Source organism: Triturus cristatus, chromosome 5_2 (genome assembly GCF_964204655.1).
Source record: "Triturus cristatus chromosome 5_2, aTriCri1.1, whole genome shotgun sequence".
NCBI classification, from domain to species: domain Eukaryota; kingdom Metazoa; phylum Chordata; class Amphibia; order Caudata; family Salamandridae; genus Triturus; species Triturus cristatus.
The window spans coordinates 1,057,642,713-1,057,655,594 of record NC_140588.1 but is presented as its reverse complement, the minus strand read 5'-3'; the positions used below and the strand labels follow the sequence as shown (position 1 = coordinate 1,057,655,594).

The window sequence follows — 12,882 nt, the reverse complement described above, 5'->3', positions numbered from 1 at the left end:
CTACAAGAGAATGAAGGCTGTTGCCGACTGGATGAGGAGCAGCCGTCTAAAGCTGAACTCGGACAAGACGGAGGTCCTCATCCTTGGAACCACCCCATCAGCCTGGGACGACTCCTGGTGGCCGACCACACTGGGAACAGCACAAACACCCACCGACCACGCACACAACCTAGGATTCATCCTCGACTACTCCCTCTCCATGTCGAAGCAGATCAGCGTCGTCTCCTCCTCCTGCTACAACACCCTCCGCATGCTCCGCAGGATCTACAAGTGGATCCTGACCGAAACCAGAAGAACAGTGACACAGGCTCTCGTCAGCAGCAGGCTGGACTACGGCAACGCACTCTACTCAGGCATCCCAGCCAAACACCTGCGTCGACTACAATGCATCCAAAACGCCTCCGCCCGATTAATCCTCAACGTCCCCTGCCGCAGCCACATCACCCGCACCTGAGAGACCTACACTGGCTCCCCGTCAACAAGAGGATCACCTTCAAGCTCCTCACCCACGCACACAAAGCACTCCACAACTCTGGACCGGCCTACCGGAACAGTAGACTCCGCTTCTACACCCCCACCCGCCAGCTCCGCTCCACCAGCCTCGCCCTCGCCGCTGTCCCCCGCATCCAACGAAAGACCTCCGGTGGCAGATCTTTCTCCTACCTCGCCTCCAAGACCTGGAACACCCTCCTGACCCACCTACGGCAGACCCAAGACCTACTCACCTTCAGAAGACTCCTCAAGACCTGGCTCTTCGAGCAGTAGCGGCACCACCCCCCCTCCTCAGCGCCTTGAGACCCTCACGGGTAAGTAGCGCGCTTTACAAATTCTTTGATTGATTGGTACCCTAATTCCCTTTATTCTACCCACATATATACGCACAGTAATTCTAAGCTGTATATGACTGTAGGTCTTTTACACATTTTTCTAACTACTATTTCTTTTTTAATTGATGCAAGGGTTTATGGTGTAATGTGTAATAGCAGTATCATGGATGATGTCATAAGTGAAGTCAAAAAATGATGCCATTTGAGATTTCATCAGTGATGTCATCCATGATGTTGTTTAACATGTCCTGAATGATGTAATAAGTGTGATCCTAAGCAGTGCAATACGTGGGTATTTCAAGAGATGAAATTACCAAACCTAACCATAACATAACATTAACCTTTTGTTTTAAATAAATAAAATTTCAGTTTTTTAAGGTACATGGACATCTTATTACCAAACCTAACTATGGCTGTATTTTATCCTTTGTAATTTTCAGCAAATAGGTGGACCTTTTTTTTATCATAGTCTAACCAGAATTTTTGAGTGAACCTTGCTCTTAGATGACTAATAACCGGCCACGCCCTGCCCAACACCTTTTATGGATGCTCTTACCCATATGCCTGTGTACAGCATTGGTGGGGCACTGAACCAGCTAGGCATGCACCCCTCCATCCATGAGGATCTTTCCCCTCTATGAACAGCCTTCAGCCATGTGCAGTGAAAGCAAGGAATAAGACCTGGCTTGTGGTCAGGCCTTGTGTCCTACACTCTGTGGATGCTACAGACACCATTGGGCCATGCCCAGCTGGGCAAAAACCTTGCCTGCAGCCAGGCCTGCACCCCACGCTTTGAAGACACTCATTCCCAAAGGCAGTGTGTACAGCAGGAGTGGTGGGGAGCCCTGAGCTCTGTCGGCTTCGAACCTTGCTTAGCACATAAACCGGCTTAAATTTGTTGTTAACCGCAAACCTGAAGATCCGGGGTTCCTTTAGAGCAAGTATCCCCACCAAAGTACTGCGGCTTGCAGTGCACCACTGTATCATATTAGGATTCCTTGCTCCCAAGGGCCCATGTTAGTTCTATGCACCAAAAGGGTGCAAAAAGAACAAATGATGGTCAGGATGCTGAACAATGCAAACATTCACCCCCAGTAACAAAGATCTGGGTTTATTCCCTTGCTCTTTTGCTCACCCCACCACCCCAGTTTGGACCGTGCCATATGCAAAACAGTCTTGGTCCTGTTCCTCATGGGAACAGTCCAGCCTGAACTGCAAGCCAGGTCCTCCCTGGACCGTAAACAAGCATCCTGGGACCGGTTTCAGGGCATCACCCCATATCAGCCAGGGTTGCTTGAATCCAGTGGTGCAGTGATCCCTAGAACCATGTCTGGTCATACTATTTCCACTTAGTGCGCCAAATGCAAAAAGAACAAATGATAAACGGAATGCTGAACAATGCAAACATTCACCCCAGTAACAAAGATCTGGGTTTATTCCATCATTCTTTTGCTCACCCCCGCCCCGCCCCCCAGTTTGGACTGAGACATATGTCAATGAGTCTTGGTCTTGTTCCTCATGGGAACAGTCCAGCCCGAACTGCCAAGCCAGGTCCTTCCAGGACTGGAAACAAGCATCCTATGACTGGTTTCAGGGCAGCACCCCGCATCAACCAGGCTAGCTTGAATTTAGTGGTGCAGTGAGCATGGGACCCAAGTATGAACATACCCTTCCCACTTAGGGCGACAAATGCAAAAAGAACAAATGATGGATTTAGGCCCAGATCTCTGTACTTGGGTGAATGTTTGACATCGTTCAACATTCTGTCCATCAATTGTTTTTTTTTGCATGGACCAAAGGGCCTGGCTGGATTCTGCAGTAACAAGTGCTCGTACCAAAGAATTTGTGACAAAGATTTACATGTAAGCGTCCCTCACAGATTAGCTCACTCATGACATATTCTTGATAACATCCTTATTGATATCTGCAATGACAACTTTGACAACAGCAGTGTTAACAACACAGTGCCGGGAGGGGGCACGCGTTATAGTTACTTGAGGTAACTATAACTGGTGAATTTTAGTGGTTTTGTTAGTTTAAAACGTGAGGTTTTAACTGACATTTTCACCTAACTATAACATCCCTTAAATCTTTGTGTTTTCGGTCCTTTCTCTGACCCCTTGAATTAATTTCGAACCTTTTTTTCAGGACTGGGACTGAGTCCCTGAGTCCTAAATGGCTGTCACCACATCTTTGTGGATGTGGTGGCAGCCAATCAGATCTTAAGATCTGTTGGCTCTGCGGATCCTCTATATATTTTGCACCTCAATATCTCTACAGCTATTGAACAAAATTACACACAAAAAGCACGCTTACTGGACAAAGATCTAACTTTCTGCCAAATTTGGTGTAATTCGGATCTACCGTTTTGGCTGTAGCTGTGTCTAAATTTTCCATGGAAAATATATGAGAACCCCCTTTTTCCAGCTCCCACTCAACGGATCACCACAAACCGTTCCAGGAAGGAGCTGAGGTGGATGAGATTTTTTTGGGGGGAAAGTTTCGTGAAGATTCATCGAATGGCGTCACAGGCTTATGCTTTTCCTATGAAAGTGTGGTCCTAAGTATAACTATCCAGTGGCGACCACTACTGGGTAATAGATATATATATACATATACTTCCGCTGGTTCATAGCTGGACTATGTGGCACCATGTTGATACTGTTTTATGAGTGATATTTTATCCTATTTATTAACAGTGTTTTTTATGGTTCACTTTTTTAGCCAGCACCGGTGTTGATGTGTAAATATATTTATCAATGTATTTGCCTTAAACTCATTGTCCAATTTTGGACAATTGCGTCAACTTATGTGGTTTGTTTTTTCTGTATTTATACAGCAATGATATAAAAACGATTTAACAAAGTATTCAAGTTTACAGGACAGTTTAAAACAATTGTATTGCTGTCGACTACACGATATCTGTATTCCTGACTAGTCTGTTGCCTATGTCCATTATCACGTGACACAGGAAGTGATACTCACGAAGCGTATTTAAAATGTATTGGCAAACCTGCTACGAGTGTGTGATCAAGGGTACGGCTGTGCCCGAAACGCGTCACTGAGCGAAGGACAAGAATAAATCTTCCTGCCAGCAATCTGGGTTCGTTCTCCTTTGTTCGCCGCTGCCGCTGCCGCTGCTGCTGTTGTGGTGTTGAAAGCGGAGGTTCGGAGGAGCTTAGCAGTTTTCGTATATATATATATATATATATATATATATCTATATTTTATAATTCTACATATTCATGATACCACTTATAGCCATGCCTGGTGACTTTGCGTGGTACAAAAGGGGGTGGTGATGGACGGAGCATTAGAACCAATCAAACACTCACACCCAGTCAACAGATCTGGGTTTGATCCATCACCGTTCTTTAGCCCACTCTGCCACCCCAGTCCAGACATGGCCATATGCAAATCAGTCTGACCCTGTGCCTCATGGGAACAGTCCAGCCCGAACTGCCAAGCCATGCCTTCCCTGGACCGGAAACAAGCTTCCTAGGACTGGTTTCTGGCATTTCAGCCGTCTTCAGCCAGGCTTCCTTGAATCCAGTGGCAAAGTGAGCAAGGGACTCACATCTGAGCATACCCTGCCAACTTGTGGCGAACAAATGCATATGGCCATGTCTGAACTGGGGTGGCAGAGTGGGCTAAAGAACGGTGATGGATCAAACCCAGATCTGTTGACTGGGTGCGAGTGTTTGATTGGTTCTGATGCTCCGTCCATCACCACCCCCTTTTGTACCGCTTTGTTCGCCATAAGTTGGCAGGGTATGCTCAGCAGTTGAGTCCCTTGCTCACTTTGCCACTGGATTCAAGCAAGCCTGGCTGAAGACGGCTGAAATGCCAGAAACCGGTCCTAGGAAGCTTGTTTCCGGTCCAGGGAAGGCATGGCTTGGCAGTTCGTGCTGGACTGTTCCCATGAGGCGCAGGGTCAGACTGATTTGCATATGGCCATGTCTGAACTGGGGTGGCAGAGTGGGCTAAAGAACGGTGATGGATCAAACCCAGATCTGTTGACTGGGTGTGAGTGTTTGATTGGTTCTGATGCTCCGTGCATCACCACCCCCTTTTGTACCGCTTTGTTCGCCATAAGTTGGCAGGGTATGCTCAGACGTTGAGCCCCTTGCTCACTTTGCCACTGGATTCAAGCAAGCCTGGCTGAAGACGGCTGAAATGCCAGAAACCGGTCCTAGGAAGCTTGTTTCCGGTCCAGGGAAGGGATGGCTTGGCAGTTCGGGCTGAACTGTTCCCATGAGACACAGGGTCAGACTGATTTGCATATGGCCATGTCTGAACTGGGGTGGCATAGTGGGCTAAAGAACGGTGATGGATCAAACCCAGATCTGTTGACTGGGTGTGAGTGTTTGATTGGTTCTGATGCTCCGTCCATCACCACCCCCTTTTGTACCGCTTTGTTCGCCATAAGTTGGCAGGGTATGCTCAGACGTTGAGTCCCTTGCTCACTTTGCCACTGGATTCAAGCAAGCCTGGCTGAAGACGGCTGAAATGCCAGAAACCGGTCCTAGGAAGCTTGTTTCCTGTCCAGGGAAGGCATGGCTTGGCAGTTCGGGCTGGACTGTTTCCATGAGGCACAGGGTCAGACTGATTTGCATATGGCCATGTCTGAACTGGGGTGGCAGAGTGGGCTAAAGAACGGTGATGGATCAAACCCAGATCTGTTGACTGGGTGTGAGTGTTTGATTGGTTCTTATGCTCCGTCCATCACCACCCCCTTTTGTACCGCTTTGTTCGCCATAAGTTGGCAGGGTATGCTCAGACGTTGAGCCCCTTGCTCACTTTGCCACTGGATTCAAGCAAGCCTGGCTGAAGACGGCTGAAATGCCAGAAACCGGTCCTAGGAAGCTTGTTTCCGGTCCAGGGAAGGCATGGCTTGGCAGTTCGGGCTGGACTGTTCCCATGAGGCACAGGGTCAGACTGATTTGCATATGGCCATGTCTGAACTGGGGTGGCATAGTGGGCTAAAGAACGGTGATCGATCAAACCCAGATCTGTTGACTGGGTGTGAGTGTTTGATTGGTTCTGATGCTCCGTCCATCACCACCCCCTTTTGTACCTCTTTGTTCGCCATAAGTTGGCAGGGTATGCTCAGACGTTGAGTCCCTTGCTCACTTTGCCACTGGATTCAAGCAAGCCTGGCTGAAGACGGCTGAAATGCCAGAAACCGGTTCTAGGAAGCTTGTTTCCGGGTCCAGGGAAGGCATGGCTTGGCAGTTCGGGCTGAACTGTTCCCATGAGACACAGGGTCAGACTGATTTGCATATGGCCATGTCTGAACTGGGGTGGCAGAGTGGGCTAAAGAACGGTGATGGATCAAACCCAGATCTGTTGACTGGGTGTGAGTGTTTGATTGGTTCTGATGCTCCGTCCATCACCACCCCCTTTTGTACCGCTTTGTTCGCCATAAGTTGGCAGGGTATGCTCAGACGTGAGTCCCTTGCTCACTTTGCCACTGGATTCAAGCAAGCCTGGCTGAAGACGGCTGAAATGCCAGAAACCGGTCCTAGGAAGCTTGTTTCCGGTCCAGGGAAGACATGGCTTGGCAGTTCGGGCTGGACTGTTCCCATGAGGCACAGGGTCAGACTGATTTGCATATGGCCAAGTCTGAACTGAGGTGGCAGAGTGGGCTAAAGAACGGTGATGGATCAAACCCAGATCTGTTGACTGGGTGTGAGTGTTTGATTGGTTCTGATGCTCCGTCCATCACCACCCCCTTTTGTACGACTTTGCGTGGCTTCATAAATCTTTATGAGAGCCTGAGTCAGAGCATGTACCACTTTACCTGGTTCGAAAGTGACGCAGGGCTCTCATAAATAAGCCCCAAAGCCTTCTGCCCTCCTTTCTTTCAGTGAATCCCCTTCTCTTCAGTTCTTATTATCCGGTCAGATGTTACCTTGGTCCAAGGTTGTTTCTTGCAGCTCAGATTCCGGTGAAAATTTATACTGGCTCCCCTGAATGAGATCGGCTATGAATGGAGATGGTTTGAGTAGTTAGAGGAACAGCTATAAGTGGAGAGTCATAAAGGAGCTATGAAAGTATGAAGGCGGTGCATAGTGAGTTTATTTTACAGGGTACTTGTAGGGGTGTGATCACAGTGAAACAATGAGCCCTGGAAATTGTATGAGTCGCCTGCATGTTGTGCAATTGTGGTGGCACAACTAAGCCACATGTACTTTAAGATTTGTGAGGAGTAGCCATCCTTGGAGAGGGTTGTACTTATACAGTGGAGGGGAGAGGACTGTGGAGGTCCACTAGGGCTGGAGCAGTGTGTGTCCAGGTCGCTAAAGTTGTGCAGGGTCGAAAGTGGTTTCCTACAAAATTCTTACAAAATAAAAACACCTTTCATACTCTCCAGTTAGGAGACCTTCAACAGAAGGCCAAAGTGTTACCACACTTTTCAGTTATGATTTCTGTTCTCAACATCTAAATAGCATAATATTGATGAAAATCACTCTATTCGTTTATATATTGATCAATAGCAAAAAAGGTTCCTAAAATGTTTCTAGCAAGAGTGGGCAACTGTTCCCCCTCATTGGATTCAAAAGCACCTGTCCTTTCCATTCCCATCAATGTCAGCACAATGCACTTGTTGCTCTGAGGAACGTACCTGCTGCAGAAAGAGCCCCCCTAACCAGACAGGTTGTGGGCTATCATGGGACAAGCCACGTAGTTGATTATTTTGTTTGCTGGAGTGTATGGAGGCCAGGTGCCCACCACGGATCTTGTGCCTGCAGAACAGCTACATCAAAGTGGGTTCAAGTAAAGCGAGAACAGAGACGAAGAGTGGGAGAAAAAAAGAACATCAGTTGAAGCAAACATAATACGATTTATGCATTTCCATCATCTCATGGATACATCTGAGAGGTCCATACTTTTGTGCATGAAGACAAGAATCAGAAGGATGTCAATCGGGTAGCCAGGATCAGCAGCTGCATGCCTGTTGGGACTCCTGGCACTGCCCTTGCTACTCTGGTTCTCCGTGGTCATGAAGGTATTGGCAGGACCAGAAAGTAAACGAACCTCTGAGAACCATCTTTACTTTCTAAAGCTCACACGGTTTACCCTTCCCGGGTCCATAGCAATAAATAGGATGCTGTTGAGGGGCTCCTGATTGGACAAGTGCATGTGCGGGCTGGCTCTTCCGGCGCTTCCTCACTGGGCTGCAGGCTTGGGGTCTATATTCATCAAACCTTAGGCGACTACGAGTAAACCCTGCAAGCCTCTAGGGTTACATCCTAACCATAGGTGACAGTCAGTGCCTTTCCCCTGCCAAGCAACCCTCTTGGTCTTCTTCCAGGCTAGGAAATATAGCAAACTATTAAATAGTGGTACCAGCCATCTAAATGCAAATGCATATAGAAGGTTCCCTCCGCTGGTGAACTGAGTGGAAGGCTGGAGTGGTAGTGAAAAAAAAGAAGTACTGGGAAGTAAGAAGAAAGCTCAGCCATCCGTCTGTGTCTAAAACAAGCCCATGAGAAAGCTGGAGCACTGGTCATATATGGGTGCCTTTCAGATTGCATGGACTGCTAGCCAGATAAACCCTGGCCCCTGCTGCAGCCCTGGAGCTCTTAGCAAGTAGGTCAAAAGAGGGAGGGCAAGGGGACAAGAGGGGGAAGGGATCTGGGGTGGGTAGTAGGTTGTGAAGTGTGCTTCTAATGAAAAGAGTTATTTTTATACAACAGGGAATATAACTTCTTCTCATCACACTGTTGCTGTTCATTTCTGGGTAGTGGGCATTTTTTTGGCATTGCTGTCAATGATGATATATAAACCAGGGCAATGAGGAAGCATTATATAATTGTGTTTTACATACTGGGGCAAATTGGTTTCAGGCATCACAGAATTATATATACCTGTGCAATATGTACTCTGGCATGGCAGTGTCACTGCACATACCTTTGCAATATGTACTCTGGCATGACAGTGTCACTGCACATACGTTTGCAATATGTACTCTGGCATGACAGTTACTATATATACCTTTGCAATATGTACTCGGGCATGGCTGTGTCACTGCACATACCCTTGCAATATGTACTCTGGCATGACAGAGTCACTGCACAAACCTTTGCAATATGTACTCTAGCATCACATTGTCACTGCACATACCTTTGCAATATGTACTCTGGCATGACAGTTACTATATATACCTTGACAATATGTACTCTGGCATGACAGTGTCTCTGCACATACCTTTGCAATGTGTACTCTGGCATGACAGGTACTATATATACCTTTGCCATATGTACTCTGGCATGACATTTACTATATATATCCTTGCAATATGAACTCTGGCATGACAGTTACTATATATACCTTTGCAATATGTACTCTGGCATGACATTTACTGTATATATCTTTGCAATATGAACTCTGGCATGACAGTTACTATATATACCTTTGCAATATGTACTCTGGCATGACATGTACTATATATATATCTTTGCAATATAAACTTTTACATGACAGTTACTATATATACCTTTGCAATATATACTCTGGCGTGGCAGTGTTACTACACATACCTTTGCAATATGTACTCTGGCATGACATTTACTATATATATCTTTGCAATATGTACTCTGGCATGGCAGTATTACTATATATGTCTTTGCAATATGTACTCTAGCATGGCAGTGTTACTATATATACTTTTACAATATGTACTCTGGCAATGGCAGTTACTATATATACCTTTCTAATATGTACTCTGGCATGACAGTTGCTATATGTACCTTTGCAATATATACTCTGGAATGGCAGTGTTACTGTATATACCTTTGCAATATGTACTATGACATGACAGTTCCTATATATACCTTTGAAATATGTACCCAGGCATGACAGAGTTACTATATATACCTTTGCAATATGTACTATGGCATGACAGTTACTATATATACCTTTCAAATATGTACTCGTGTATAGCAGTGTTACTACACATACCTTTAAAATATGTACTCTGGCATGACAGTTACTATAGATACCTTTGCAAAATGTACTTTGGCATGACATTGTAACTGTACATACCTTTGCAATATGTACTCTGGCATGACAGTTACTATATATCTCTTTGAAATACTTACTCTGGCATGACAGTGTTACTATATATACCTTTACAATATGTACTCTGACTTGACAGTTAAAATATATATCTTCGAAATATGTACTCTGACATGACAGTTACTATATATACCTTTGCACTATGCACTCTGGCATGGCAGTGTTACTCTATATATATATATATATATATATTTGCTATTTGTACTCTGGCATGGCTTTGTTACTATATATACCTTTGCAATATGTACTCGGGCATGACAGTGTTACTATATATACATTTGCAATATGTACTCTGGCATGACAGTTACTCTATATACCTTTGCAATATGTACTCTGGCATGACAGTTGCTATATATACCTTTGCAATATGTACTCCTTCATGACAGTTTTACTACATATACCTTTGCAAAATGTACTCTGGGATTACAGTGTTCCTGCACATATCTTTGCAATATGTACTCTGGCATGACAGACTCGCCGGGGCCGCCCTTGACTGGCTAAGCTCCTTTTTGAGCGGAAGGACTTTCCAGGTCTTCGACGGCGACTCCTGCTCCACCAGTAGATCCCTGGATTGTGGGGTACCCCAGGGCTCCTCCCTAAGCCCCACGCTGTTCAATGTGTACATGAGACCGCTGGCTGAGGTTGTCCGCCAATATGGTATCAAAATCATTTCATATGCGGACGACACCCAGCTGGTGGTCTCCCTGGCACAGAAGAACAGCGGGCCCCCTCGGGACAACCTAGCGGCCTGCATGGAAGAGGTGAGGAAATGGATGACAGCATCCTCATTAAAATTAAACGGGGATAAAACCGAGGTCATGCTCCTCGGCCCCTCCACCCTCACTGACTTCGACCGGCTATGGCCCCCTAGTTTAGGCCCACCACCTACCCCGAAGGAGAATATCAAAAGCCTGGGAGTGTGGCTCGGCAACTCACTCACTCTGAACACCCAGGCCACCAAAACTTCAGCAACTTGTTTCGGTATCATCCGGATGCTGAAGAAAATTCTGCCTCTCCTACCTTTCGAAGCCCAACAGGTGGTTATTCAGGGCCTCATCCAGTCCCGGATAGACTTCAACAACGCTCTCTATCTGGGAGCCCCTGAATACGTGCTGCAAAAACTACAGCGAATCCAGAACTGTGCTGCACGTACGCTACTTAAGATACCGAGAAGAGAATCTGCCAAAACGGGAATTCGATCACTCCATTGGCTCCCGGTGAGGGAAAGAATAAAATACAAAACCCTATGCATATCCCATCAAGCATTTCACAGAGCAAACCCAGAGATCAATCATTCTCTTCTCACTCCCTACCTCCCCGGGAAACTACTGCGCTCAACTAACGCATTTCTAGCCACAGTACCTAGAATTAAGAGGTCAAGAGCAGGAGGCAGGGCCTTCACCCTCAACGCCGCCAAATTATGGAACTCACTTCCCCTATCCCTTAGATCCAATCCCATCCTCCCTTCCTTCCGCAAGGAATTAAAAACTTTCTTGTTCAGGAACTAATTCCCCACTTGTCTCCCTTAGCTAGTCCCTCAGTGAACCGGTTTTTCTACTCAGCGCTTGGACGCCTTAGGGCAGCAGTCGCGCTTTATAAATCCCCTTTCATTTCATTTCATTTCATTTAAATATGAACTCTGGCATGACAGTTACAGTATTTACCTTTGCAATATGTACTCTGGCATGACATTTACTATATATATCTTTGCAATATGAACTCTTGCATGACAGTTACTATATATACCTTTGCAATATGTACCCTGGCATGACAGTGTTGCTATATATACCTTTGCAATATGTACTCTGGCATGACAGTGTTACTACACATACCTTTGCAATATGTACTCCGACATGGCAGTCTTACTATATATATATTTGCGTTATGTACTCTGGCATGACAGTTACTATATATACCTTAGCAATATGTACCCTGCCATGACAGTGTTGCTATATATATCTTTGCAAAATGTACTTTGGCATGACAGTGTTACTACACATACCTTTGCAATATGTACTCTGGTACGACAGTTACTATATATACCTTTGCAATATGTACTCTGGCATGGCAGTATTACTACACATACCATTGCAATATGTACTCTTGCATGACAGTTACTATATATACCTTTGCAATATGTCCTCTGGCATGACAGTATTATTACATATATCTTTCCAATATGTACTCTTGCATGACAGTTACTATATATACCTTTGCAATATGTACTCTGGCATGACGGTATTATTACATATATCTTTCCAATATGTACTCTGGCATGGCAGTGCTACTACACATAGTTTTGAAATATGTACTCCGGCATGACAGTGTTACTTTATATACCTTTGCAGTATGTACTCTGGCATGACAGTGTTACTATATATACCTTTGCAATATGTACTCGGGCATGGCAGTGTTACTACACATACCTTTGTAATATGTTACTATATATACATTTGAAATATATAATCTCTGGCATGGCAGTGTTACTACACATACCTTTGTAATATGTACTCTAGCATGGCAGTGTTACTACACATACCTTTGCAATATGTACTCTGTCATGACAGTGTTACTATATATACTTTTGTAATATGTACTCTGGCATGACAATGATACTATATATAGATTTGCAATATGTATTCTGGGAAGACAGTTACTATATATACCTTTGCAATATATACTCTTACATGACAGTGTTACTATACATACCTTTGCAATATGTACTCTGGCACAGCAGTGTTACTATATATATAATATAGTAACACTGCCGTACTACATATATATACATATATATATATTTCCAATATGTACTCTGGCATGACAGTTACTAACATAAAATAACAGGTGTCCTGGCGCCGAATAACAGATGTTTATTGTTACCCAACTCAATGGTACTCATTGTATCGACCTCAGATGGATGAAAGGCTGAGTGGAATGTTGTAGATCAATTATAAAAATGATGTGAGGGTAA

At 45.1% G+C, this 12,882-nt stretch overlaps 1 protein-coding gene across 1 annotated transcript in view; it reads right to left on the bottom strand.

Annotated features, from left to right (window-relative positions):
• The window catches only part of LOC146829660 (C-type lectin mannose-binding isoform-like), a 58,448-nt gene that overhangs the window by 33,366 nt on the left and 12,200 nt on the right, over positions 1-12,882 (bottom strand). The window contains exon 3 of the mRNA XM_085606711.1: positions 7,456-7,587. Coding sequence (XP_085462837.1) covers positions 7,456-7,587 — 132 coding nt within the window. The remainder of the gene's footprint in view (positions 1-7,455; positions 7,588-12,882) is intronic.